The 27,246-nt window shown below is 54.7% G+C and overlaps 2 protein-coding genes across 3 annotated transcripts; one reads left to right on the top strand and one right to left on the bottom strand.

The window, feature by feature from the left end:
- MAU2 (MAU2 sister chromatid cohesion factor) lies at positions 1 to 27,054 on the top strand. Of its 2 annotated transcripts, none has more exons than XM_032412531.1 (19): positions 1 to 314; positions 7,543 to 7,560; positions 7,955 to 8,020; positions 8,699 to 8,794; positions 9,856 to 9,950; positions 11,673 to 11,700; positions 11,981 to 12,136; positions 13,330 to 13,476; positions 13,563 to 13,653; positions 14,848 to 14,951; positions 15,528 to 15,605; positions 15,887 to 15,952; positions 17,843 to 17,929; positions 19,511 to 19,560; positions 19,743 to 19,820; positions 20,016 to 20,127; positions 22,763 to 22,853; positions 23,742 to 23,869; positions 24,247 to 27,054. In XM_032412531.1, the coding sequence occupies exons 1-19, from the start codon at positions 39 to 41 to the stop codon at positions 24,319 to 24,321; spliced, it is 1,842 nt and encodes a 613-aa protein (XP_032268422.1). In that variant the 5' UTR covers positions 1 to 38; the 3' UTR covers positions 24,322 to 27,054. The 2 variants fall into 2 exon arrangements, with proteins under 2 accessions (XP_032268422.1, XP_032268423.1); XM_032412532.1 differs by having other exon boundaries at positions 17,843 to 17,926.
- Positions 16,004 to 17,933, bottom strand: LOC116637184. The gene has a single exon (XM_032412533.1). The coding sequence runs from the start codon at positions 17,387 to 17,389 to the stop codon at positions 16,355 to 16,357; it is 1,035 nt and encodes a 344-aa protein (XP_032268424.1). The 5' UTR covers positions 17,390 to 17,933; the 3' UTR covers positions 16,004 to 16,354.
- Positions 27,055 to 27,246: the final 192 nt, after the last annotated feature.

Below are 27,246 nucleotides of genomic sequence, written 5' to 3' on the forward strand. Positions count from 1 at the left end.
TCTCCCTGTGGCGGCGGCTTGTTGTTGTGGAGGCCAAAATGGCGGCTCAAGCGGCTGCGGCGGCCCAGGTGGCTGCGGCCCAGGCAGCGCAGGCGGAGGCGGCCGAGTCGTGGTACCTGGCACTTCTGGGCTTTGCCGAGCACTTCCGCACTTCCAGCCCGCCCAAGATTCGTTTGTGTGTGCACTGCCTGCAGGCCGTGTTCCCCTTCAAGCCGCCGCAGCGCATCGAGGCCCGCACGCACTTGCAGCTCGGTTCCGTGCTCTACCACCATACCAAGAACAGCGAGCAGGCGCGCAGCCACCTGGAGAAGGCGGTGAGCGCAGACCCGGCCGCGAGGGAGGAGGCGCGGGCTCTTTTCGGGGCCTGGGCTGACGGACTGCGACCCCAGCGGGCAGGGGCCGCTTGGCCTCTCTTCGGGGACTTGGGGCGCGACTTCCGCACGAGCAGCAGGACCCCGACGTCGCCAGTCTCTCAGGGGACCTGAGGGCCTCTCTTTGTACCTTAAAGTCTCTGGTGACAGGCAGGGCCCCAGGACCCCGCTCAGGGTACTTGAGAGTTGTCTCTTATCAGGAGCAACAGGGTCCCCAAATTTTTCAGGCTTTCAGGATAATATCATCTGTTGGCGCCTTAGGGAAGGCCACCAGATCGGCCACTGGGACCTGCAGCTTCCAACTCCTCAGGGCTCAGCCCCTCGAGCATCGATCAGCCTGAATGCTCCCTCCTGAAGTGACTCAGGATAGGGGAGGGTCAAGGTGACAGTGCAGGCATCTCTTGGGAATCTGAAGTTTGGTTTCTCAGGAAACCTAAGATGGCATCCTCTCCCTGGACCCGGAAGTCTGATAAGTGTCTGGAGGGTCTTGTGCCCCTATCACTGATGCAGGGTGTCATCGACGGGAGGCAGAGGCTCGGAGAGAAGAGGTTAAAATTCTCCAAGGCAGAACTGAGGGGGGCCTAGGTTCCAGGACCATTTGCTTCAGTGGGGTGGGATGGGGGATCTCCAAGCTCCTGCTCTCTCTGTATCCCTGGTGACTTCTCTTCCTCCCGTCATCCATTAGTCTATCCCCTTCAGAAGAGAGACCCCGTAACTCCAACTTGACTGTGGCATCTTGGTACTTCAGAGAATGTGGGAAGGTGGCTGTCATTGTGACGCTTCTGGCCTTGGCGTTGTTTCTTGTCACAGTAACACTGTGCTCCCTGTCAGACCAGGCCTTCATTTGCTATTTACCCAGCTTTATTTGACTTAGAAATTTCTTAAGAAGAATCAGCTTAAGTTTTTGAAATGTATTGATTTGAGGTAAATCCCAGCCCACCTGTGGCCAGTAATGAGTTGCCTTTGGGACGATATCAAATCTTTGTTTTGCAGAGTGTAAAGAGTTGGAAGGGGACTTTAGTCCTTGCTTGATCACCTTCCTTGTTTTAGGAGTGAGGCGGTATGGGTCCAGAGAAATGAAGTGATTTGCCTAAAGCTACACATCAAGTTATTAACAAAACTGGCTCGAACCTGGGCTCAGGATCGCCAACTTCAATGCCTTCAATAAGTCATTATTGTTTTTATGAAGTTTTTTTTATCCCTTTTATTCATCCAGCAGATATTTATTCAGCTCACACCAGGTGCCAAGCTCTATTCTAGGTGCCATAGATCAGTGATGACTAAGATAGTCCCCGTCAACGTGAACTTATGTTTTCATGTGAAAGAGACAAACGTTAAGTATGTAGTAAAAGGTTAGGCCATGATAGAAGAACCGTGGAAAATATGGTGCAGGGTTAAGAGATGGAGGTGATGAGGAGCTTTTTTTGGCAGAGGTAGTGAGGAAGTTTATTTGTAGGAGTGACATTTGAGCAGCCTGAATGGGATGGGGAAAGCGAACCTGGAGAACGACTCAGGATGTCAGGTCGATCCCAAGGAGTGCCTGAGCTGTGACCAGTTGGTGTAAGGTCTCTCCTGGGCAGTGATGAGGCTGAGATCAAATGAAGCCCCAGACTTCCTTGGGTATGGGCATGCTGGAGGCTGACCGCTCAGGCCTGGTGGCCCAGTGCCTTCAGTGAATTACGGTTCTGAAGCTCTCCCTTCTCTGCAACAAATCCTGCCACCTCCCCTCCCTTGTCTCGGGAGTCATTGAGTCTTTTTCTAGCAGTGGTTCATATTTGCTGTGTATATTGTCCCATTTAGCCCACCCAGCGCTGTAGAGGGGAAGCAGCCATGCCTCAGATTGCTTTCTTGTAGCCGCTGGGCTTTTGGACCCATAATTTAAACCCTTATGCTTGTGAAACATCTTCCCTTGATTTTACAGAACCCTGAATCTTGTGGGGTTTCCCACAGAGCCACAAGGTCCCCTCTGTAGCTCACACTAATGTTATACTTGGAAATCCCTTCCTTTCTGTCAGTTGCATCCCCAGCTGGGAATTTGTCCAGATTTCAGTTAAAGGGCTGTTCTCTGTGCTGTTTTCCTTCTGCAATTGTATGTAATCTCCCATTGTGTTGCAACACAAGCATGTTTCTTTAATCTTCATTCTTTGTTAGTCCTGTGATTTTCCCCCAATCAGGCTGCTTTCAGCTTTTATTCATTCTTTTCCCAGACTCGCTCAACAAAAAATTGTAATACGTTCTTCTTTTAGAAGTGGTTTGTTTCTAGTCCTGAAGAGCAAATGGCCAAAGAGCTTCCAATTTCTTTTTAGGGAGCCAACCCAGAGTATCAAAAAGCATCTTTTTTTTTTTTTTTTTTTTAATAAACTCTACCTCCAACGTGGGGCTCTAATCTCCCAATGCGAGATCAAGAGTCGCATGTTCTACTGAGTTTTTTTTTTCTTAAAGGATTTACTTATTTATTTGATAAAGAGAGTGAGAGAGCACAAGCAGGGGGAACAGTAGAGGGAGAGGGAGAAGCAGGCTCCCCGCCAAGCAGGGAGCCCAATGCGGGGCTCAATCCCAGGACCCTGGGATCATGACCTGAGCCGAAGGCAGACGCTTAACCATCTGAGCCACTCAGGCGCCCCTCTACTGAGTTTTTTTCAATGTAAATGACTCAAGTATTTTATGACTATTTTCTCCTTGATCATTCTGTCTGCTGTTCTTTTCCGAACTAATTTTCTGTAACTATGAGTGCTGTAGATAAAACTTTTAATGGGCTTCTGAACTTAGTACCACATTCGGTTTCCCTGTTATTTACGTGTCTTTTCTTTTCTCTCTTGAGAAACCCCCAGCCTCCTTGGTAATCACTTTTTTTAATATAAGGTTAGATTATTTACTCTCTGTTTGCTTCCTGTCAGTGTCTAACTGCCTCAACTGCATTTGTAAACTTTGTAGAAGGAATGTATTATATACTTACCCATCTGGAGCACCAGGGTGGCTCAGTCAGTTAAGCTTCTGCCTTCACCTCAGGTCATGATCCTGGAATTCTAGGATCGAGCCCTGCATTGGGCTCCCTGCTCAGCGGGGAGCTTGCTTCTCCCTCTGTCCCCCCCCCCCCCCCGCTCTTGCTCTCTCACTCGCTCACTCTCTCACTCAAATAAATAAATAAAATCTTTAAAAAATAATAATCTTTTGGGGCAACTGGGTGGCTCAGTCAGTTAAGCATCTGCCTTAGGCTCAGGTCATGATCCCGGGGTCCTGGGATCGAGCCCCCATTGGGCTCCCTGCTCGGCGAGAAGCCTGCTTCTCCCTCTCCCACTCCCCCTGCTTGTGTTTCCTCTCTCGCTGTCTCTCTTTCTGTCAAATAAATAAATAAAATCTTTAAAAATAATAATAAACTTTATACTTACCCATTGGCTTCATCAGTTCTGTCAACTTTGAATCATCTGTTAAGTGTTTCCATCAGAGGTATGGAGGATGTTTCTCCCTTTGCTTAGCAGCTTTCTCTGAGGTCAAAGCTGTTGGTCTCTCTGGTTCGTGCTTCCGCAGGCCCTTGGATCACCCGCTGGCTTCTTCATTCCCCGGGTCTGCTCAGTGACTCCTGTAGCTGTTGTGGCGCATGGCTGGACACTTCACCTGAGAGTCTCCCCTTTTAGATGATGGTTTTGGCAATGGTGTGTGTGTGTCATCGGAATTCTTGGCTGCTCTGGGACTCCTGGAGTAAATAGTTCATGATTATAAGAGATGTTGCTTTTCTCAGAAATCTCTTGGCTAGAGAATTTATGAAGCTATTTTCTGTAGATTCTTTCATATTGTGTTCCCTTTCATTTCATTTTCACCTTGGCTTTCCTCTTGCTGCACCTGTTCTTGTGTGCATTTTCAGTCTTCTCTTGCCTTATTTTCACACTGTCGTTCCAGCAGACAGTTCCATTTTAGTCATTTGCACGTCCTGTGTGGAATCAAAAAAATCTGCGTGTCTGTACTTAGATGTATATGTATACGCTGTTAACTAAACTTTTGATCATATTTCTCTTTATCCCTTGGCCTAGAAAATGCATCATCATCTTAGACTTTGCTGGTTTGAAAGCCGCAGAGGAATAAATGCTACTTCTCTGCAATGAATTGTCCATTAGTTTCTATAATCCAGGTAGTCTTCCTTTATGCACTAGTTTCTTTGACTGTGGTATCCCTGTCAATGCCATGTTTGCTTTCTCTTTGGGTTTGGTTGGAGTGGAGCTGCTTTTTAGTGGTGGTTTTGCTTCCTGACTTAGAAAGCAGCTCCAAACTGTGCCGTCCAGATGATTATGAATTCTGCTTCCAGCTTTAACCTGAGAATCTCTGGTTTACCTTCTCAGCAAGTGATTAAATGCTTCCCTTTCTCTTCTTAAGGCCTGAGCGGGCTTATTTCTGGGCCTTTCATCAACAGGCGTGGCTGGAGCACATCTTTCATCCCTCAGCATCATGTCCTGCCAAATTCCATGCCCCATCGCTGGGAGCAAAACATTGTGCAGAAGCTGTATTTGCAGAGCTTGGCATTAAGCATTTTCAGGGAAGAGTGATCTGTGCTTCCTCCTGTTTTCATTTCTATTTTCTTCACTCTCACTCTCTGAGCCTCCTCTGACTTCAGGATGTGAAATCTGTCTAGGATCCATCCCTTCACAGTTCCACCAACTCGTCCCCCTGCCTCCCCTCCAACCCCTGATTTCTTCCTGTTCCTGCTTGAAAATCATTGAAGTATTGTTGTCACCTTCTACATGCCAGGCTCTGCATGTGGTTTTCTCAGGGACACTGTCTCATTGGATCCTCAACAAACCCATGAGGTAGGGACCACTTCCAATTTGCTAATCACAATGCTGACAGGGGCTTTCTCCTAGTCAAGGTCACACAGCAGAAGGAGGCAGGCTGGCTCCTAAGTGCTGTGCTTGCATCTGAAAAAGGAGTTGCGGTTAATAACTTTCTACACATTTTGATGGTTTAAAAACCTAATTAAAAAAAATAATTATCTTGATTTTGAGGTACAAGAAGCCTTGAAACACTGTCAGCCCTGGATGGAATCTTCCAGGCATGTGCTCATTCGAGCCCATCCACCCCTCAGGGCTTGTGCTGACCCTGTGGTAACCCTTACTTCCCCCTGTGGGCCCCAAGGTAACCCCAGGAACTTCTGGTAGGTTAGTTTGTGTCCCTGCCCCGCAGCTGCAGGCTGCCCAGCAGTGGAGAGCTCTCACTTTGGTTTCTTTCCATCGTGAGGAAGGAGACATAAAAGCTATTTTTTAGCATTGCATAGTAAAACATGTAGATCAGGTAGCAACTTTGACTAAAGTAGCCACCTTAGGTAAGGTATTCTATGTATCTAGTTGTGAGATATATTTTCTGATGTGTCCATATTTTCTGGTTTGTGCACTTATGTTGCAAGTGTTGCAAAGATACAGAAGTGAAGTCTGACAGTTGTTTCGGAGAGTAACTGACTTGCCCTGACACAGGACCAGTCTTACAGTTCTCCCCACCCAACCATGTCTCCAGTCACAGTTTCCTCCACCAGTTTCCCCTGTCCTTCCAACTGGTGGTCTTCAGGAGCTTCTCTCCCTGCACTGAACTTCCCCATGGAGAGTAGTGGTTTCTGTAGAAAGCACACCCTGACTTCTGTATTTACCAGCTCCGTTGACATCACCCGTGTGGCTGAGGCTAGTCCCCGCCCCCCCCCCGGGGACCCTGAGCCCCTCCTGTCCCTGCTGCAGGGGGGCTTTGGGAAGGGACACTCAGGCTGGCTGCAGAGTGCCTTTTGCCTGGGCCCTGCATATGTGTTCGCGCGTGTGTGTGTCAGGAGCCCGGTCTGTTCCTCTCTCCCTCTCCCACAGTGCCCCCTCCTGGCCCGTCTATGTTTTGCAGGCAGCTGGTCTCAGGCAGCTCCAAGTCTCCCTGCCTCTGTGACTTCCTGGGCCACCATTCACCCTTGGCCCAGAGGCCTCTCCAGCCCTAAGACCAGCAGCCCCATGGGCCCTCTTCCTTCCTTCACACATTATCTTTGCTGCTCTAGGTACACTTAAAACCCAGATCTGATCAGGCGCTTCTGTTTTATGCCTCGGACTGAGAAAGGCTCCGGGAATGGTATTGGGGCATTCTCATCCATAGGCAGTGCTGCCGCATGAATGGCACAGAGATCCATTGGGCCTTCCAGCCTAACCTTCCTGGCCCTCTGCCTTTTTCATGGGCTCTTCTCTGCCCGGAGCACCTCCTACTCCCTCTTTGCCTGGGGACACCTCTGCCCTCACTTTTACACTCTCACCTTTCAAGGCCCAACCCCAGGCATCATCCCCGCACACACACACTGTTTTCCCATAGAGCATGGTGAGTCAGGGTCTTCTCTTCAGCTCCAGATCTTCCTGCCAGCAATTGGCAAGGCTCTGTGAATGTCTGTAGGATGAGTGGGTTGACAAGAACAGTGTCCAGTGTATGCTTGGGTCCTGTGCGGTCTGACAGAGCATGGTTGGTGTACTTCATGTGGTGGACTGGCCCACACATGTCCTGACCACCGCCTCCTGTTGGAACATGGAGCTGCAGGGCACAGCAGTCCCCAAGTGGGTGCATGTCACTGAACCCTGTGCTGGTGTGTGTGCCAGCAGAGGGTAGGACAGGGAGCTCAGGTCTTAGAGCCATCCCCACCACCGCCTGGCCATATTTGCCCACACCAGTCCTTCTCAGAGCACTTCCACCTCCACTCTGAGGCTAGCTTTGCTCATTTCCAAGCATCTTTTAAATGTCACTTCTGCAGGAAGGACTGACACCTCCCGACCCACTCTCCAGTTGTAATTGATTCCTTGTGTCGTGATTTGCCGACGGTCCATGTACTATGTAGTGAGTGGTACACAGGGGCTCTCAGCACTCCTCCTCCTGAAGCATCTCTGCTGTGGTAGGAGGGGGCTCTGAATCTGACTTTGGGGGCTGGCAGGACAGAAAACTCCTGTCCATAGGGGATCCCGCAGGTACTCATTCTCTCTCCCCCAGGTGCACTCTGGTTGTGGGATTGCAGGGAAAGTGAGCCTACCCTTTCAGGCCAAGCAGGCCACCTTCCCATTTAAACTGAATACCTGCAGCTTTTGGTGACAGGACAACCTGTGTAAACCCCAAAGTGGAGCCAGTAAGCAGGCAACTAGTATTTGGCTGAGAATTAATCCTTTTTTCTTTTTCTTTTCAGTGGTTGATATCACAGCAAGTATCCTTTTCTTGTTGGTACCATTCCTTTTAAGGAAAGCTCCATTTGTGGGGGGGCGGAGCAAAGATTGTATTGTAAATTTTAATCCCCCCATGAAGCACCCCAAAGTTTTAGGCTTTGCCCCACCTGAAGAATCCCTTCTTTGATGTTGCTACCCCTGCAGACCAGCATCTTCTCCCTGGGTGCCATCCTCCTGTTAGCGCCCTGTCATCTAGCTCTACACCCAGCCGGCACCAGACACGGGGGTTGCTAGAGGAGTAGGTGAGCTTGACGCCTCAGAGCAGGCAGGGATGCTCCTGTCCCGCCAGCCTCTACCATGTAAGAACCCCAGGTTGTGGCCCTTTTGAACTGACCTCTTTGCCGTGTCTCTCCTTCCTTAACTGGATGTTATTAGATCCAACAGTTTGAAGATGTTAAATTTGAAGCAGCAAGTCTTTTGTCTGAGTTATACTGTCAAGAGGTAAGAGCACATGAAGGTTTCTGAAAGCAAAGTTGTTCTCCCTAGAACAGAGGCACAATGGTAAATTGCGGCTCTCAGAAGTGGACTCCCTTCTGGCTTTTAATATTTCCTATTACTTTTCTACCTTCCATACCCTGGTATAGAGCATCCACGGGTCATCACTTGCTACAAAGGCCAGCAGAATCTTTCTGTCAAAGACTGTTGGAAAACAGGCTTGTTCCTAGGTTTAGGGCGATTCGTTCCTAACAAGTCCATATGCCTTCCTAACCTGGTTCCTGATCTCAGACATAGCTGAAAATCACCTTTCCCTGCTTTGAGCAGCCACGCATGAGGCTCCCTGGGCAGGAGGGAGTGCCTATTTCACATCCCTGGCCCCTCTCTCTGGTTGCAGAACAGGAAAGATGGCAATTTGTTGTCTAATTGGACTGTTGAGGATTTTGGACTAAAGCTACTTTTCAGTTTAGTTGAATGAGGAGTTATTTTAAGAGCAATGCAAAAACTTCCAGCCAGTGAGTCCAATAAAATCTTTTCTTCTTTTAATAAAGTAAATTGGCAACCCACAAATCCTTTGGTGAGCGTGAACAGGAGTGGCCTTCTGGCGCTGCAGCTGTTCCATAAGGAATCCAGCTTGCTTGCCGGCTTGTTTTTTCCTCCCCAGACTTGACTGTTTCCTTTCAGAATTCCGTAGACGCAGCAAAGCCACTGCTGCGGAAAGCCATCCAGATCTCACAGCAGACTCCGTACTGGCACTGCCGCCTGCTCTTCCAGCTCGCTGTGAGTACCGCAGGCCCGGCCCAGGAGCAGGGGGTCAGCAGGAGCCCTGACCGTGGGGCAGGCCCGCCTGAGTACACGTAACACCCTCCAGGACACACTGGCCCTCCTTAGCCTGCTGCACTGAATGGGTGGGGACACAGGGATGCTAACCAGCCTTTGTCCTCAGCAAGACACCCCCTGCCCCAGGCAGCACCCAGGGTGATGGTGGGAGTGTCCGGGGAACACACGGCCTTGTCTTCATGTTCTCCTCCCTTCTGGGGCTTCCTTTGGCCTGCGTTCTTTTAAATCCGGGGAGCATTTCTTGCCAGTGATCCACTGTGTTTTGTAAGAGCTGAGCTGAGATTCCGAGGGACTGACTATTGGGCAGTGGGTGCCTGAGTCAAGCCCAGGCTCCATGTAGGTCCCCCGCCCGGACTCCCTTCAGTTCCCCAGACGTGGATGGTCCCTGTGCTCTGAGACACTTCAGTGGTGGTGGGCTTTCTAGGCTTGGCCTTCCTGGCCACAGTGGAGAGGCCTGCCAGCTGGGGGTGAGGATGGGGGACAGGTATGCTCTACTGTGAGGGATACCTCTTTTGTTCTGGGCTCTGCCCACACCTCCCCCTCATTGGCTGGCCTCTAGTCTCTCCTGTCTCAGAATCAGCCTGCCTCCCAGGCTGCTCTTGCCCACCCTCCATGACAACCCTGTCACCTGCATTGGTGCATGCAGGAGCCGAAGCTCCTGACCAAGGCCTTCGGGCCCCTCTGGCTGCCTCCCTAGTGACTAGCCTCCGGAGGTGATCTGCATAGTACACCGCACGCTCACAACGTCTTGGGGGTCTGAGCCTGTAAGGGCTAACTGCTGGCTCTGTGAGCCATCAAGCTTAAATGAGGTACACTGTAGACGAAGTAGAGTTCTATACCCAAAGCAGTTGATATGATGAGATAATTTGGTTGATTTAGCTCAAAACTGACTGAAACAACTTTGTGGGTGTGTGGGGAGGTTCAGTTTTAAGTCACCGACAGAGCACTAAGGTCAGGTACTAGGTACTGTAAAGCAAGTGTCATTGCTCTCTCCTTTTTAGCAACTGCACACACTTGAGAAGGACCTGGTGTCAGCCTGCGACCTCCTGGGCGTGGGGGCTGAGTACGCCCGGGTGGTGGGATCCGAGTATACACGGTAGGCACCCTTTCTCCACATCCCAGTCCCTCTTACTTGGAGACAGCCCGGTTATCTTGTCCAAGACAACAAAGAACATTGGCATTCTGGCTCGAAATGGGGATCACTTTTGCACAGAGTAAAAACCAGATGAAAGCAGCACCCGACATCTCTTGCCCTGTTGATTCATGAAGTTGGAGGGGAGAGTAGACTGAAGAGGGGCGGGCAGCCTGCATTCTCGGTTCTTGCATGGAGCTAGTATCTCTTAAAAAGTGCTCATATGGTGTGCTGGGCTGGTCCCTTTGAGGCGCAGATGCACGAGTGGTGCTCCCAGAGGGCATGCGTGGTGTGCTTGGCAGCGTCTGCAGGCAGCCCTGGTGTCCCTGCTCAGGGGACACTGAGGGGCTTTTAGATGTACAATAGGAGACAGAGTGAGTGGACGTTCATATAAAAGAGGGGACGTAGGTTCATGTTACCCACAGAACTGCTTAGACTGAGGTCTGGAGACTGGTACCCTGGGGTCAGCGGTCAGAGGGCGCTGGTGCTTCACTGTGTACCCTCTGCGAAGGCCTCCAGTCTGTCTTTTTTCCCCCTTAAAGAGCTCTACAGTGGACAGGCACCAGGCACCGGTGCTCTTACTCTGTTGTATGCATTCGGGTTCTGAAACGTTTTGTTTCACTGAGGCTAATCTTAGCCCGTGAAGTTGTTGGGAAAAAACCGTCCCCGGCTCTGTTCTCTGAACTCGAGACTTGAAAGTGCCCGCTGGAGCCACTCAGCTTCCTCCAGGCTGTCCTGCCCTGAGATGGTGGCTGTTACACACTCTGGCCCCACATTCCTGGCCTTTCCTGCCCCCTTTGTGCTGTAGCTATCACTGGGCTCCTGGTGCCTCTCAGGCCCAACAGGGCATGGGGACAGCTGAACACTACACATGTTCACTCAAGAGTGTCTCCTGCCAGGCTTCTTGCCACTGCTGTGGACAGGCGGCCTGGGTCGGCTCCATCAGGGCACGCAGCTGCAGATCACTTGGCCCAGAACCTCTGACCACAAATCTAGGGTGATAACATGTGTGACACTGTGGGAACCTTGATATAAAGTTCCCAGCCCTACATTTCGATGGTTGAACAATGGGCAGGTAGACCCTACAGTCTACCTGCCCTGAGGTAACAACGGGGAATGGCGTGGTGGCCTGGAGCATAGACATCTGTTCTGTGTGACTGTGATCTCCCCACCTCAGTCTTCTCACCCAGAAGATGGGGAGAATGGTACCTACCTGATGGAGTATCATAGCACACAGGGATTCTGCCAAGACAGGCGGGACAGAGACTTTGATCTTGAACAAAGTGAGGGCCTGTGGGCTCTGCACAACCATAGGGATTCCTGAAAGCAGCAGCCCCTGCCTCCCCCCAGCGCTTGCCCAGCACCATCCGCTGACACGGAGCCCCTCTCTACTCTGTCATCCAGGTTGGGATTGTGGCACGCTTGCCATTCCGTACTCTGCTACTCCACACTTTCTGAGCACCTGGTTATGCCTTCTGGGCTTTTGAGCCTCATGAACATCTAACCCAGGCAAAAAAAGTAAAGAAAGCTCAAACAGGATGAAGTAGAACAGCCTCATAAATAAAACAGACCTCACTGGGGACCACCAGGGACTGCTGCACATTAGGTCCCCGTGAACATTGGGGTGGCACAGTCATCCCGGGAGGTGCCAGGGCCTCACAGACTGACTCACCCTCTCTTTTCCAGGGCCCTGTTCCTGCTCAGCAAAGGAATGGTAAGTCAAAGCTGGGTGGAGTGGGGCTGGTGTGGAGGACATGAGGCCAGGCCCCGCTTATTTGCCATAGTGTGGCTTCTTGTGGGCCCAGACCCTCATACACAGCAGGCTGTAGCAAGGGCGAGGCCCCCCAGAGTGAAACTCCGATTCCAAGGATTTGTGCTAAGGAAGAAGCCTCGGGTTGTTTTTTTGCCCTCTCTCTGTGGTGCTGGTGTTCCCCTGGAGGGGGGCAGACCTGGGCACCAAGAGGTGCTCCCAGCACCTGCTCCTCCCTCCCCAGCTGCTGCTGATGGAGCGCAAGTTACAGGAAGTGCACCCGCTGCTGACCCTCTGTGGACAGATAGTTGAGAACTGGCAAGGGAACCCCATCCAGAAGGAGTCTCTGCGTGTCTTCTTCCTGGTCCTCCAGGTGACCCACTACTTGGATGCCGGGCAGGTATGTAATGCCTCCCACACAAGGGCTAATGGGGAGTGAGGAGGCTGCAAGTGGGCTTTAGGCCAAGACCTCACTTCTGTGGTTGCCTCCTGTCAGTAGCCACATGACATGTCTATCATTAGGGGCTCAGCCTTCCCTACACACCTTATCATGGTCTGGCACCAGTGCTTTGTCCCTGTGGGCAGAGGGCACTGTTGGAATGGGGGTTTCCTATAGCTAGCATCGTGGCGGGAGTAATGGTGCACTCAGTGCGTGGACAGTTGAAGGCATCTGAGGGCAGTTTGTGGAATCCATGAGAATAAACTGAGGATTGTGGCATGGTGCCTGGCCCACAGCAGGTGCTCCAGCAGTGTGTCCACCATCCCCCAGCTGATGACAGCTTTATGGAGTTCGAGAAGGGATTGACAGGATCAGCTGTGTCTTAGAGTAGATTGTAATCCTCGTGTGTTTGAGGAGCAGCTGCATCCGTGCGTGGGTGACCTCGCAGCCTTTTGGGTGTGCTACTCCGTCCGTCTTACCGGACCCTGGCCTAGTGACCAAGCACAGGCAGGATCTCTGGTGTGCTCAGAGGCCACAGGCACAGCCTAGTGGGTGTCTCGTGGGTAAGGGGCTTCCTCTGTTCCCCCACTTGCACCCAGCTATGCCTGTTGGGCTGAACACCGCATTCAACACCTAGGTATAGACCAGACTCTCGTGTGGTGCTCATGGCTGCAGAGATGGCCTACGGGGGCCTTGGTACAGGGCTTCCCAGTGTAGAGGGGCCGGTCTGTACAAACCATGGCGCCTGCAGGACTGCCAGGGAGCCACTTCGCACCCCCCAGGGTAACCGGCTGCCCCAGCCCTGCCTTCCTCTCCTGAGGTTTAACTACAGGAGAGAAGCGTGGCTTGAGCAGGGTCTTTGAACAGGCTTCTCTCAGGCCTTGGTATTGGGCCCCAAACTGGGTGGTGGCCAAGCCTCAGTCCCACAGATGACCTCCCTGGCCCTGCCCTGCACCCCAAGAGCTGGCTGACCCATCGGGGTGGGGGGCTCCTGCAGGCAGTGAGCATGGCAGGACCTCCTGGGAGGAAGGGGCTGAGAGGTGGCTGGACAGGCAGGCCTGGCTAGCTGCCCAGGGGCCTCATATCCTGAGGGGCCTGGCACCCGGTGCGAGTCGGCAGGCCCTCAGGTGTGTGGCGCCACTCACCCACTCCAGGTGAAGAGCGTGAAGCCGTGCCTGAAGCAGCTGCAGCAGTGCATCCAGACCATCTCCACGCTGCACGATGATGAGATCCTGCCCAGCAACCCCGCTGACCTGTTCCACTGGCTGCCTAAGGAGCACATGTGTGTGCTCGTCTACCTGGTGAGTCTCTGGGCGACTGGGGCCCCGGCGGCTACAGCGGGGAAAAGAGGGTCACAGTGACCACCGCTGTCTGGTCTTGTCGTCAGGTGACCGTGATGCACTCCATGCAGGCTGGCTACCTGGAGAAAGCACAGAAGTACACGGACAAAGCCCTCATGCAGCTGGAGAAGCTCAAGAGTAAGTCTCGGGGCGGGGGCTGGATGGATGCGGCTCTACTTGGCAGGTCGCGGAGCCACAGCGCCGCCTGGTGGATGGCCTGAGTGCCACCTCTTGGGCTGGCCTGAAGAACCGAGAAAGACAGCAGCCCTGAGTAGAACCCTAACCCTAACCCTAACCTGTGGGTCTTGTTAACCCAGTTGGAAGATGCGGGCAATCTGGGGTCGGGACAGAGCAGGCCAAGCCTAGGCTTGATCCTTGATCCTTGGCCAGAGGGGTTCTTGTGCCATATCTGTCCTATCCCCCCGCACTGCTCAAGATGGCTGTGAGGGTTAGTGGGTCCCAAGCAGGGCCTGTTGGGACAGCAGTGCTCAGTTGAAAGAGACGGTGGCTGCTTTGCTGTCTGTTCTCAGTATCGTGACATGGATCATGCCGGGTGAGGCTGGGATTGGAACTCAGATCTCCCTAACCAATGGCAGGTCCTCTGGAGGTTGTGGGTTCTTCCTGGATGCTCAGCTAATCCATCCTGCGGGACCAGGGACCTTTGGCTAGTAGGAACCCAGAGCCTCACGTGTCCCTGGCTGGCTCAGCACCCCCGTTAATCTGTTCATCTGCTTCCTGTGCCCTCATCAGTGCTGCTGGGGGAGGAGCCTTCAGAACTGGAGAACCAAAGCCCATAGGGATGGTGGTTCTTTCCCTCCAGATGAGCTGGGAAAGGGCTGTGGGCACCATCTGGCTCCAATGTAAGGACAGCCTCTCAGGGAAGCCAAGAGCTGGGTTCCCTCACCGCTGCCTGAGGCCTGTTGCACAATTTCACTCTCCTGGGCTACTGCAACATTTCTAGAACCCACTGTGTGCGGAGTGCTCTAGAGCACCCCCCCCTGGGTCACAGTGGAGTGAGGATGGAAGACAAATCTCTCCAGGGATTTCTTACTCTTAGAACGCTCTGGTCACTAAAACCTGGCTCTGGGCCTGTCTCCCCACCTGGATAGGGAGATGAACCCCCTCACTCGAGGGTGCAGTGGGCACCGAGAGAGGTGACAGCTGGTGCTGAGCTGGTGCCCAGCAGAGCAAATGGGCTCAGACCTGGGTAGCCCAGGGGCCAATGTGGTGGGCAGTGGGAGGATGCAGAGTCCCCAGGAGGCTCTGTGTCCATCTCCTAGGGTCTCTTCTTCAGCTGCCCCGTGAGTGCTCAATCACACCTCTCGCCCCCAGTGCTTGACTGCAGCCCTATCCTGTCCTCCTTCCAAGTGATCCTGCTCGAGCACATCATCATGTGCAGGCTTGTCACGGGACACAAGGCCACTGCGCTGCAGGAGGTAATGCTGCCAGAGGCCACGCGCATGGGTGGGAAAGCTGTTGGAGTCTGCCGGGTCTCAGAAGTCATCCCGTGGGAGAGTGTAAATTCGCCCGGTGTGTGTCAGCAGAACATCCAGTCTTGTCATTTCACTATGCTCTGTTAGTTCGTGACCCTGATGGACATAACGGAAATCAGTGGTTCTTTCCCTGAAAGTTTGCATGCCCGAGGAACACAGGGTCTGAGGACTTGGGGTCCCCTGACGGTGATCCTAGCATTCCTCCTGCCCCAATCCAGAATCTCTGATGTTTACCTTCCTGATGGGGGTGTGGGGGCCCTGAGTAGGGGGAAGGCGCTGTATGGCTAAGACGCATGTTAGAAAGGGAGGATGAAGTGGGGGTAATGGACAGGGGTCATCATTCTCAAGGAGGTCAGGGCTGCACTTGGCCCTCGTGACAGACGCATTTGCTGGGACTTTGTGGCCCAGGGAAGGTCGGATGTGGGCACACCTGTCAGCTTTGGGGTCTCCCGAAGGCTGCTGGGACACCGGGTGCCACGTTCGAGGCCTTGTGATGGTGAGCGTGCTCTTTCCTGGCAGATCTCCCAGGTCTGCCAGCTGTGCCAGCAGTCCCCCCGGCTCTTCTCCAACCACGCGGCACAGCTGCACACACTGCTGGTGAGTGCCCAGGGCTGCCCGCCCCCAGCCCCCTTCCAGCAAGGAATCCCATGACCGCTGCCCCACGGGGGATCCAGATGTTTCTGGTGGGCCGGAGTCTGATAAGCATCTGGAGTCTGAGTTGAGTTAGGTCCCGGGAGGAGGGAATACTTAAGCCCGCCATCTTTCTGCCCCTTTGCTGGAGTAAAGCTCAGAGGTGGCTGGCTCAGCAGTCACTTGTTGAGTCGTGCGGCCCTGGGCAAACTGCGTGGCTTCAGGCCCTCCGTGCCTTCTTCTTGCAGGGCCTATACTGTGTCTCTGTCAACTGCATGGACAATGCAGAAGCCCAGTTCACCACAGCCCTGCGGGTAAGGTGCCGGCCCTCACTCCAAGGGGCGGGCGGTGCTTCTCAGTGAGGAGTCGGGCGTGGTCTGATGAGGACAACCTCTGCACAAAACTGTGCTCAGCGGGCGACTCTGCAGCATTCAGCCTGACGCCGGCCATGATAGTGACGTGCCGTTCATCCGGGCTGTCCACGGCAAGGCCAGCGCCGGCAGCACAGTATGACAAGGGATAGCTGCGGGCAAGGAGGCTTTTGGCCAGCCTGGGGTGGGGCGAGCCTGGAGGGCAGCCGTCAGGGAGAGCCCAGTGCCCCCTGGTGCCACGGCCCGTTCAGCCTCTTTCACTCCTAATTCCCAGCCTTCCTGATAACCTGCCAGGTTGGTGTTGGCTCCTGTCACAGCTGAAGATGCAGAGTCACTCGGCAGGGCTCAGGGGCTCCCTGGAGCCACCCCCATGGCAGGACGGGGTCTGCCCTCACCCTGCGGCAGCCTGGTTGCTCTGGGGGTCATGAAGGAGCTCCGCTGGGGCGACGTCCTTGCCTCAGACAGGATCGCAACAGGCCCTGGGAGAAAGCTGGTGCCGCGGCCTCCTGGAGAGAGCCACCCTGGGCCCGGGAGTTGATAGCCCAGTGCCAGGTCCCGGTTCTGCCTGTCTTGTTCCAGGACCAGATAAGCACATCTCCACCTTGGCCTCGGTGTCCTCATGGGAAAAGGAGGCTGGCAACACCTTCCGCCCAGGGGTCCTGAGGAGGCCCCAAGCAGAGGTGTGGGGGGAGTGGGGGTGCCGTGTGCACCATCGGGTGAGGAGTTCTGCTCTGTCCCTTGTGCCAGTCTCCAGATCTCTTCGCTCCTGGGGCTGGGCTCAGCGGTATTACTGCTCCTCGGAGTGCTCCGCGCCCCCGGCTTGTCTTGGCAATGCGCGGGGCCTCTGGCAGCATGCATGAGTGTGAGGGGTGGACGGGGCTGCTTCCATGGCCTTCCGGGCCTTTCCGTCCGCGCCCGCTGCTCTGGGCCCTGGTGGTACTGGGACAGCCACACACAGCCGCCCTGTTCCCTGCAGTTACCCCATGGCCTCGTGGCTCCCCGTCTCGGTGTCCCACGAGGGGCTGCTGCTGCTTTGATGGTGTGCGCCGCAGGGCACGTGGGAAGTGGTACAGCCAGGGTGCACGCCCAGACCCCCCGGCCCCAGACCCGTGCTCCGCCTGCAGTCCTCCAACAAACAAACCAGAGCGCGATGCTCGCGTCAGAAGATGTCCTGGGCCCCCTCGGCACATGCTGGGGTCGGGGGGGCGGGCTGCATTTCCTAGGCAGCCTCAGTCTCCTGCACAGCTGTGCGGCCTCAGCGCCCCCGGGATCCAGGGGCTGGGGACTGCTCGGGCTGCTCAGATTGGTCCCCCCTTCAACCACTCTTATTTCCCAAGAACTGAGGACAACGGTCCATCCGCCACCAGCCATCAGCGGCATCTCTGGTGTCGGACAGCCTCAGTTACCCTCCTGACGGTGTCCTCCCCAGGACCAGCACATGCCCCTGCTGTATCAGCCCACCCTGGGGTCCCAGGGGTCGCTGGTTGTGGTGTGGAGGGAGGGGCTGTCTGGGTCTCAGTCCTGAGAAACAAGCAGAAAATAGACTGAAGTGCAGTGTGTTCTCAGGGCAGGATCAGGGGCAGCTGATTTTCCTCTTCTCTGTTTCCTAAGTTTCTCCTAATGTGGATGACGGTTTTATAGTGAAGAGAACTAACAGCTCTATGCTCCTGGGGTTCAGGAAGCAGGCGAGGGGATCTGTCTGAAAGGAAAGAAAGAAAGTGATTCTAGATTAGCTGCCGTGGAGGATTGGGCGGCTCCAGTGCCACTGAGTGACCCCAGTGTGATGGGACTGTGCCCGGCCTGGCCCTCTAATGGCCGTGTGTCCTGTTCTAGCTCACCAACCACCAGGAGCTGTGGGCCTTCATCGTGACCAATCTGGCGAGTGTGTATATACGGGAAGGAAATAGACACCAAGAGGTAGTAGGTGACATGCTTCATGTTTGGTATCTTTTCAACTCTTATTCGGGGGCGGTGGGGTTGGGGTGGTCTCGGGCACCAGCAGATCTCAGCAGCCCCAGGGTTTCACCATCCAGCAAACGGCACTGTCCCACCCAGAGTTGCAGGCATGGCTGGGGCAGACGGGGTCTAGGACAGGAACGTTCCCTAGCTAAATAACATTTCTTCCTGTTAAAAATGAGCCAAGCTTTATTGAATTGCGCAGAAAAAAATCCAGTTTTTTCTACTTTGAGCTGTTCTAGAATGTCAGTGAGGCCTCATGGCTCTCTTCTGAGGAGCAGCAGCTCAGGCAGCCATTTGCACTGTGCTCCTAGATTGTCCTAAGACCCAACTTCATAAAGGGTAGGGGGCTCCCAGGGCTTGTCCTTATAGGACAAATGCCCTCACACCAGGTTCCCCCTGTGATTCCCTTCAGCCCTGGGATCCCCCCCTCAGCCCTAGGATTACCCTCTCCCAGCCCTGGCCTCCTGCCTCTAGAGTATCTAAGATTTAGTTGTTTTTCCACCTCCGTGGCTTTCGTTTTATCTTTGGTCTATAAAAAGTTTAGCCGAGGGGCGCCTGGGTGGCTCAGTCGTTAAGCATCTGCCTTCGGCTCAGGTCATGGTCCCAGAGTCCTGGGATTGAGCCCCACGTCGGGCTCCCTGCTCTGCGGGAAGCCTGCTTCTCCTCTCCCTCTCCCCCTGCTTGTGTTCCCTCTCTCGCTGTATTTCTGTCTGTCAAATAAATAAATAAAATCTTTAAAAAAAAAAAAGGTTAGCGGACCTCCCAGCTTCTGGGTTTGGATGCTTTGGGCTCCAGGGAACAGAAAGCCCAGCCTTGTCTGCTCCAGCAGTTAGGAAGCAATGGGCAGGGCCATCATAGGGCTAGGAGTGGGCTCCGTGGGTTACACTTGGTGGGTCATGGGACAGCTCGGCTTCCCTGTGTCCTTTGCCGTCCCAGCGTCCGCCTCCTGGAGGTACTGTGGGGACACTGGAAGCAGCTTCAGCTCACTTCAGCCGTGTCCTCTACCCCTCCTTCCTTGGCAGCCAGAGGAGACCTAGAACGTCAGTCACGTGGCTGCCTATCAGAGCCTCCAGGATCCCTGCACCTCCAGATAAACCCCACCCCCAGCCCACAAGACCCATGTGGGCCTATCTTCCCACCTCGCTCCCCCACACTGGGTCCTTCTGACCATACAAAGGCTGAGACTGAGCCGCTGCCCTGACCGCCCAGCCCCCTCACCTGACGTGGGCCAGGCTGAGGCTGTGAGGCCCCCCAGCCCTCACCCTTCATAATGGGGGCCGTGATTCCCACTGGGTGGGGTGCGGGGGGTGAGGAAGTAAACAGCTGCATGCAGTCTCCTGGAGTGCCCTCACCTGTCTTCGCAGGTCCTGACCCCGCTCCCCGCTCAGGTTACTCAAGCATGGGATTTGGGGGGAGGGCACAATGCTCTCAGGTTGGGTTGGGAAGATGCAAGCAGCCCTAGTCAATTTAGTGCTATGTTTGAGGCTGAATTTTGTCCTGTTTCAAAATACAAAATGATCCTAACTGACATTTCTGCCACAGCTGTACAGTTTGCTGGAAAGGATCAATCCAGACCATAGCTTCCCTGTCAGGTAGGTGGCCCGAGTGCTGAGTGCCCACTTGACCTATTGTCTTACGCTCTCTCTGCTCTCGGGGTGGGGCCGGTGCTGGTGGGACCCAACTGCCCTGTGTGCCCGGCGCCTCTCGCTCCCCTTTGGAAGCCTGCTGCGCTCACAAAAACCCCACCAAAGCGTGCCCCTGTCTCTCTTGTCAGCTCACACTGCCTGCGAGCCGCAGCTTTCTACGTGCGCGGGCTCTTCTCCTTCTTCCAGGGACGCTACAATGAGGCCAAGTGAGTACAGGACAGGTTGCCCCCTGCCCGGCACCTCCTGGGCCGGCCCTCCAGGTGCTTTTTGCTCCCTGACCGTGTGTGCCCAGGGCTTCTGTCCCTAAGACAAGTGGGCTCTGCTCAGGGCCTTGAGTTGGCTGCAGCCTCTTCCTACCGATAAGGCATCCCGATGGGCCTTCAGCATCTGTTCCCACATAGGCGATTTCTTCGAGAAACTCTGAAGATGTCCAACGCAGAGGACCTGAACCGACTCACAGCCTGCTCCCTTGTGCTCCTGGGCCACATCTTCTATGTGTTGGGGAACCACAGAGTGAGTGACTAGGGCTGGGCCGAGAGGCAGGGGGCCTGCAAGGTGCTTACGGGCTGCCACCTAGCAGTACTTTGCATCCTGTGCCCCTCAGTGAACTTATCTCAGTAACCTCCCCACTCCCCACTGCTCCATGAGGCTCGGGCAGGGGTCCGGGGGTGAAGGGGAGCTTTGGATCCTGGAGGGTGGGTGTGTGTGGCAGACAGGCCCAGTGCCGGCTGCAGGCAGTGGTCAGGCAGAGTCCCACGGGCTTTCCAGAGCTGTCCAGAACTGGCAGGGCTGAGGGCAGGTTCTCCTTTCTGTGTGTTAATACCTGGGGGTGGAGAGGTGTGTCCTCTCAGCCAGATCCCTCGGGCTCCATTTTGCCCAGCACACACAGTGTCGTCCTCAGGGCACCCCATGTTTTCACCTTTACCTAGAATGGCCCCCTGGGGCTCGTCCCCAGTGGAATCAGCCGACTCCAAGTCTCCGAGTCAGATGGGGAACCTGGGCTGTGCTCTTACCTGCTCGCCTGCTCTTACCTATTGATCTCTCGAGGCCGTTTTTTTAAGATAGCGTTTGTTCACGTTATATAACATGGTATGATCATCGTAGAAAGCGTGAGAAACAAAAGAAGAAACGATTGCATGTCTTCTGGCTCTTTCCAGTACCTGTCTTTGCCTACACATAGGTTTTGTCTTTCAGGCTGTTCCATAATTCGATATCTTGTCTTTCTCTGCACCACTGGGTGAAAGTTTTCTTCAGTGGCAGCAAGGATTTTGAAGTAGCATATACTTCATAGTTTAGCCAGCCTCACTTTCGCTAACATGGGTTACGTGTCTAGGCCCGTAGAGCTTTATCTGATCAAACCCTAGGGCTCCCTAAGAATGAGCATTTTTTAACAACTTTGGCACGTTCCCCTCCCCATAGTAACATGACAAGCATTTCCCAGGGGCCAGGGCCTGAACACTGGGGGCGTCACCACCCATAAAGGAAGAGGACGAGCTTTGGGTTCTCCCTTCAGAGTGCAGCTCTGCTCCTTTTAGAATACCCTGTCACCTTGTTCCTCAGCCTCTGAGCACACTTGGGAACAGTGGCCTCACTGTGGGTCTGGGGCCCAGATGGGAACCAGGGGCTCAACATGAGGCCTTGCTGAGTGTGGGCCACCCGCCTCATGTCTTGGTGTGGTGGATGTGGTTCCCCCATTTTCCAGCTGGGGAGATTAAGGTCACAGAGCCCCAAACTGCAGACCCAGGCTTAGAATCAGACCTCACTGGCTCTCATTTGTCTAGTAGTCCCCAGAAACCCCCTTGCATGGGACAGGGTAAGCAAAGCAGCTTTTCAGCGGCAGCTCTGGCTCACGTTTGAGGTGATCTCGGGGCATCTTACGAGCTTATTTAGGAACCTCCACTGCTCCTTGTGTGTCTGGGCCTATGTGGAGTGACATGGGGGCCCCAGGAGCCCTCAGGCCTGGGCCTGGCCTCAAGCGGCTCCAGGTCTGAGGGAGACACCGCCCACTCTGCCCTGAGCCTGCCAGGCTGGAGTGTCCAGAGGCATCATGAGTTTGTGAGCATCCCCACATGGGATAGTTCTCCGAATCACACATCTTCATACCAAATTCTGTGGGGCTACAAGTTGGCATGGGGGAGCCTGCCTGCGAGAGCCAAGGGGCACTCTCCTTCTGGCAGCCTCCAAACAGGCCCAACTCCAGGCCTCGAGGAGAAGAGTAGTATTTCGTGTTCTGTTGTGCATTCTGAGGTTTTCAAAAGACTTTATTTAATTCTGAAAAGCTTTGAGACCCACCTGGAGCTCATCTTTGAGGTGCCAGCCGTGGGGCAGTGTGAAGTCATTGGGCTTTTATGTTCTCAACACAGTCCTGCCTGTGCTGAAGCTAGGCCTCAGGAGTTGGATTTGAGGATTTGTAAATCTCTTGAGTACGTGGCAGGTATCTGCCAGGAGCTGCTCTATAGAGAGTTCTCCCCTGTCACGTTGAATCCTACATCCAGGCCAGCAAAGTTTGTTGTCCCTAGGTCAAGCAGGGGCGGAGCAGTGCTGCCAGTCATCATGGGGTCAGGGATGGGTGTTGAGGGCCCCCCGCCCGCTGTCAGTACATCCTAGGTATTGAGGGGGGCGGCGTTGTGCAGTCTCACTGTCAGGGTTGGAGAGTTAACATGCCCTGGTGTCCCACAGCCCCACATGTCCGGTAGCTTCCCACAAGAGTGGGCTTGTATGTAGAAGAGACCCTTCCCTTCCTCTCTCCTCTACCCGTTCAGCCCTCCTTACCCCCACCAGGGCGGACTGCTTCCTCCTCCCAGGCCCTGGGACCTCTGAATGTGCATTTCTAATTGGCTCCTGATCTGAGTCCAGAGCTGACTACCACCAGTGCCTTTTGCTCTGGTTAGAGACAAAGGCACGTAGACTTGTCCGTAGCCAGCAGTGCCCCGATGAGGACATACCTGCAGAGCTGAAGAGTGGGGGCAGTTTATTTTCTCGTGAGGCGGTTGAAGAGTACATCAGAGGAGGTCATTTGAGATGGGCTCTGAAGTAGGAATAGGAGTTTTCCGGGCAGCAGGAGGAGGGCACAGCCTGGGCTCGGTGTGGCTGTCCCCGCTGCTGGCCCCAGCCCCCACTCCCTTCCCTGAATGCTCTCGGTCAACAGGAGAGTAACAACATGGTGGTGCCTGCCATGCAGCTGGCCAGCAAGATCCCAGACATGTCCGTGCAGCTGTGGTCCTCAGCCCTGCTGAGAGGTGAGTGCAATAGCCAGCCCCTCCCAGAGATCAGGGCTGCTGGGAGCCCAAGTCTAAAAGATCTCAGGTAAGCCCTGATGAGCTTGTGCTCAGACTGGGCCTCCACACGCCCCAGTCCCAATTCTAGCATGCGCTCAGGCTCCACGGCAGGCCCTGTTTGGGGGCAGTGGGCACTAGGCTCACTCATGACATCAGCTGCACACAGGATCGGTTCGCCCTCTCCACAAGGCCATTTCTTGGAGTCTCTCTGGGTGAAGAAGTGGACTGTGAGCCCTAGCCCTCACCCTCGGTTTCCTTCTCCATGACTGGCTGCGGCAGTTGTCCCTGTCGGCCCGTGCTGGCCAGGATGCTCGGGGTGCCCAGTAGGCTCTGAGCCGTGTCAGCGTTGGTCCTGCTGCTCCCCGGTGTAGATGGTGCTGCTAAACTCCAGAGTCTTACCGAGGGCCGTGGGGACGAGGCAGAGGGCAGGCTGCTCCCGTCTGCAGTGGGCTTTGTGGGCCCATTCAGTCTTTCTGCCTCGGGAGTGGGTATCGGGCGCCCTGCTCTAATGAGTTCCTGTGTGCCCGAGGGTTGGCCAGGACCTCCCCAGGAGGGCCAGTGTCCACAGGACACAGCCCTGAGGCTTTCACTGCCCAACCGACCCTTGTGTCGGCCACACTGCTCACGCACCTCCAAGAATGTGACTCAGGAGCTCAGGAGGACATGTGTAAGGGCCGTTGGCAGGTGGGCTTTGCTGACCCTGAGACAGGGCTCAGGGCAGGTGACATGCCAGATAGACAGGAACTCACTGGTAGAGCAGGGTTTGACCTTAGGGCTCTACCCACGTCCACGGGGAGGACATGGGGTATGGCAAGGTGGATCCACCCTATGTGTACATCCCACCCTTAGACCTGAACAAGGCCTGCGGGAATGCTATGGACGCCCACGAAGCCGCCCAGATGCACCAGAACTTCTCGCAGCAGCTGCTCCAGGACCACATTGAAGCCTGCAGTCTCCCTGAACACAACCTCATCACGGTATAGGCACTGGGTTTGGGGAGGTAAAAAGCGTGCTGGTTGACTCCTCAGGGCCTGCTCCCTTGGCTTGCAGCCCCCAGGGGACACGTTCCTTGAGAAGGGAAGTGCACGCTTGGCTGCCGTCTCCCTGCATGTCTCCAGCATCCCTAACTCAGCTTAGCCTCAGGGGCCCCTCAGATGGGGGAGACGGCATCGCTCCTCAAGTGGGGGATATACGGCACTTCCCAGGGCCCCTGCTGACTCAGGCGAGGTGGACAGAGGGCCCTGGCTGGGCATTCAGCCCAAAGAGAGCAGCAGTCCAGGGCGGACACGCAGCCCGGCACACCTCTGCCCCTTCCTAGGAAGGACCTCACCTGTGTGTTCTCTCCCCTCTGCAGTGGACGGATGGCCCACCCCCCGTGCAGTTCCAAGCTCAGAATGGACCCAATACAAGCCTGGCCAGCCTCCTGTGAGGCTCCTGAAGGGAGCCGCCCAGGTTCTCGGGGCCTCCGTGGGGCCCGGTGCGTCCCCTACTTCCATCCAGATGGCACTTGAGCTTTCCTTGGAGGTGTGCTGGAGTGGGTGTCCCCAGGCTTCTTTTCTGACTGTCTCCAGAGCTTCCAAGTCCCTGGGGAGTGTGCAGGGCTGATTCCGCCCTCCCAGGAAGGGCTGGCCAGCCATTCCCACCATGTAACAAGACCCCCAGTGCTGAGGCTTGCAGGTGGGATATTGGAGCCAACTTTCTAGAGCCATCCTTTAAAATGGACTTGAATTGCCAGTTCTGCTTCCACGTCTGAGTCACGCCTTCAAGGGAGCGTGTCTGGGCGGGAAGTGGGGTGCCAGTTGCCAGGGTGGGTGGTACCGCTGGTGCATTGCCACATGACTTCCATCGCCTGGGCCTCCGTGCCTGGCCGGAGTGTTTCCTCTGCTCACAGCAGCTTCCAGAGCCCAGAGGCAAAACGCCAGTTTCTGCCCCAGAATTGGAGGGAAGAAGTGATGGCGCATGTCAGGGACAAAAATGCACATCCCACCATAACACTTTTCCCAGCTTGCCTTTCTGTCCAGTGTCCCCCCATCAGACAGCCAGGGCCTCTGGTCAGGAATCCTGGGGGACCCAGGAACTCGGCTTCCAAACATCTGCACCTTGCCTGGATTCAGTGTCCAGCCACGGAGGTGCACGTTCTTGTAGACACGGGTGTGCATGTGTGTGCGTGCGTGTGTGGTGATTCGCAGAGCTGGGGCGGGGGGCTGAGACTCCTATGTTTGCGTCAGCCGCCTTCCCCCATCAGCATCCATACTGCTGGGCAGGAAGCAGAGGAGAAGGGAGGGGACCCTCCTCAGCCCAACTCAGGGTGCCTGAACGAAGAAGGGGCTTGCTTCCTGGCAGCTCTGGGGCCTCCTCGGCAGAGGACGTTCACAGACGCCTGGCCCCTCATGCTGTTCTCAGGAGGGAGGATGAGGAGACCTACTCGCCTTGGGGCTTGGGACAGCGTTGAAAGCTCTTCCTGAGCTGGACCCCAGGAGGCTCTGCTAGGCTCAGACAACCATGCTCGGTTCTGTGCTCCTCTTGGATAGTTGAGGAGGTACCCCAGTGGTGATGGTGGCATTGGGGGCAGTTGAGGTAGCCACCTCCAGCTTCCGGTGCCTGGGAGCGTCTCCCCACAGAGGAGTGCTGAGTGGTCATGCTAGTCAGGGTGGCTTGTTAGTTTGCATCTTGTTACCCTTACACTGTGAGGGCTGCTTCTCGAAGCCTCAGTGTCTGACAGAAGGAACACTGGGATCACTCAGGTCAGCTGCTCAGGCCCTGAGGCCTGAGTGTGCCTTAGCCACAAGCAGGGCTGTCAGCAGACCTCCCTGCACAGGGCCACTGCCCTTACCAGGCCAGCGTCAGGCCCCTGCTGCCCACTGGAGGCCAGCGACAGGCGTGCAAAGTGAGCTGCTGATTGGAGGCGTGGGCTGGCCGGGGCTTGTCCGAAGAGGACCCACCATCTGTGTGGCATCCTGGGTCACCCAGGAGAGCCTAGCACTGTCCCGTGCTGCTCAGGGCTACCTTCTTGGCTGACCCCCCTGGGCCCGTGAGGCCTACAGAGGAGGGTGTGACATGTGGCCACAAGCTGCCCTGTCCTGTCTTCCTCCCCCCTCAAGGGTATCCCCTAGGCCCTCCCCTCCACCCATGGGACAGAGCCCCCCTCTTGCCACAAGCTGCCCCTATTGGCCTAGACCCCGCACTGTCTGACCTCTCCAGACTCTCATTACTTCAATCACGCTGTACATCATGTTTGTCTCTGCGTATTTATTTAAGCCTTTCTTTGCTTCTAGGGCATTTTTTATGTAGAGCAGTTGAAATAAGAACCTCAAAACTTAACATCTGTCCTGATGTTAAAGTGCTTTTAGTGACCACTCTGTTATCTATGTTCATGTAAAGTTAAGGATAAGTTTTTATGTTTACAGCTAAAAATTCAGTACTCAATATTTAATGTTCCACTATAGCTTTATGGAAGCCAAACTGCGTGTACATGCATTTCTGCGTGTGCGAGCTTTGAACCTCCCCTTCACCGTAGCATCTTCTGGTTACATAAAGCTGTCATAAGTACCTTCCTGTGAGTCCAAATTGAGTGCCTCACGGTTTCTCACTCAATCAGAATTTAAGATAGGCAGCAAGTGAGCCCCCAGGGAGACCTTACACAGTGTCATAACTGTTTAGGAAAAACAGATAAAAACTTCAAGCCTTTCAGTGTGCAGAGATGCAAGGGAGCAGCAGAAAGATCCCTGTTGGCAGGTAAATTACTGAAAGCCAGTCTGACTTTCGTGTGTTCTCCCACCTCCTCCTGGGGTCCTCAGGGCCTGTGGATCTGGGGGACTGGGCCGGGAGATCCCGGGTTCCCTGGCATACACACGCCGCTGTCTCCCCTGCGCTGGGTGTTTGCAGTCATCCGCGGGTAAAGCGAGGGTCCTCTCCCTGGGGTAAGCATGCCCCACCCCACTTATTGGGAACACTGGCAAGGAAATCAAAAAAGGGCTGCCTGGTGCAGTGGGTAAATTTGTTGATTGCGTTGTCTCTGTTTTGTTAAGGGTTTTTTAATAAGTATGTTTGGCATAATGTCTTTTAATGGGTTTGTAATATGGTTTTAGCAGCCTGTAACTTCAGCTGGTGCTTTTAATCAGGAAAAAAATTTTTGTAAATACAAAACATTGTTTAAAAGACATAACCATAGAACATAGCTTCCCGTTTGTGGATTTCTTTTCCTGTATATTCAAAGTAAAATAATTTGCAGGAGCCGTCACTCGCTTTGTCTTTGTCGCGTTGTCCCTTGTGTGCGCCACTCCAGAGACGGCTCTTGCCCTCTCGCCAGGCCAGCGGGGCCACTGGGCAAGTGGGCACCAGGGAGTTAACGCGG

This window comes from Phoca vitulina, unplaced genomic scaffold (genome assembly GCF_004348235.1).
Source record: "Phoca vitulina isolate PV1807 unplaced genomic scaffold, GSC_HSeal_1.0 scaffold13, whole genome shotgun sequence".
NCBI classification, from domain to species: Eukaryota; Metazoa; Chordata; class Mammalia; order Carnivora; family Phocidae; genus Phoca; species Phoca vitulina.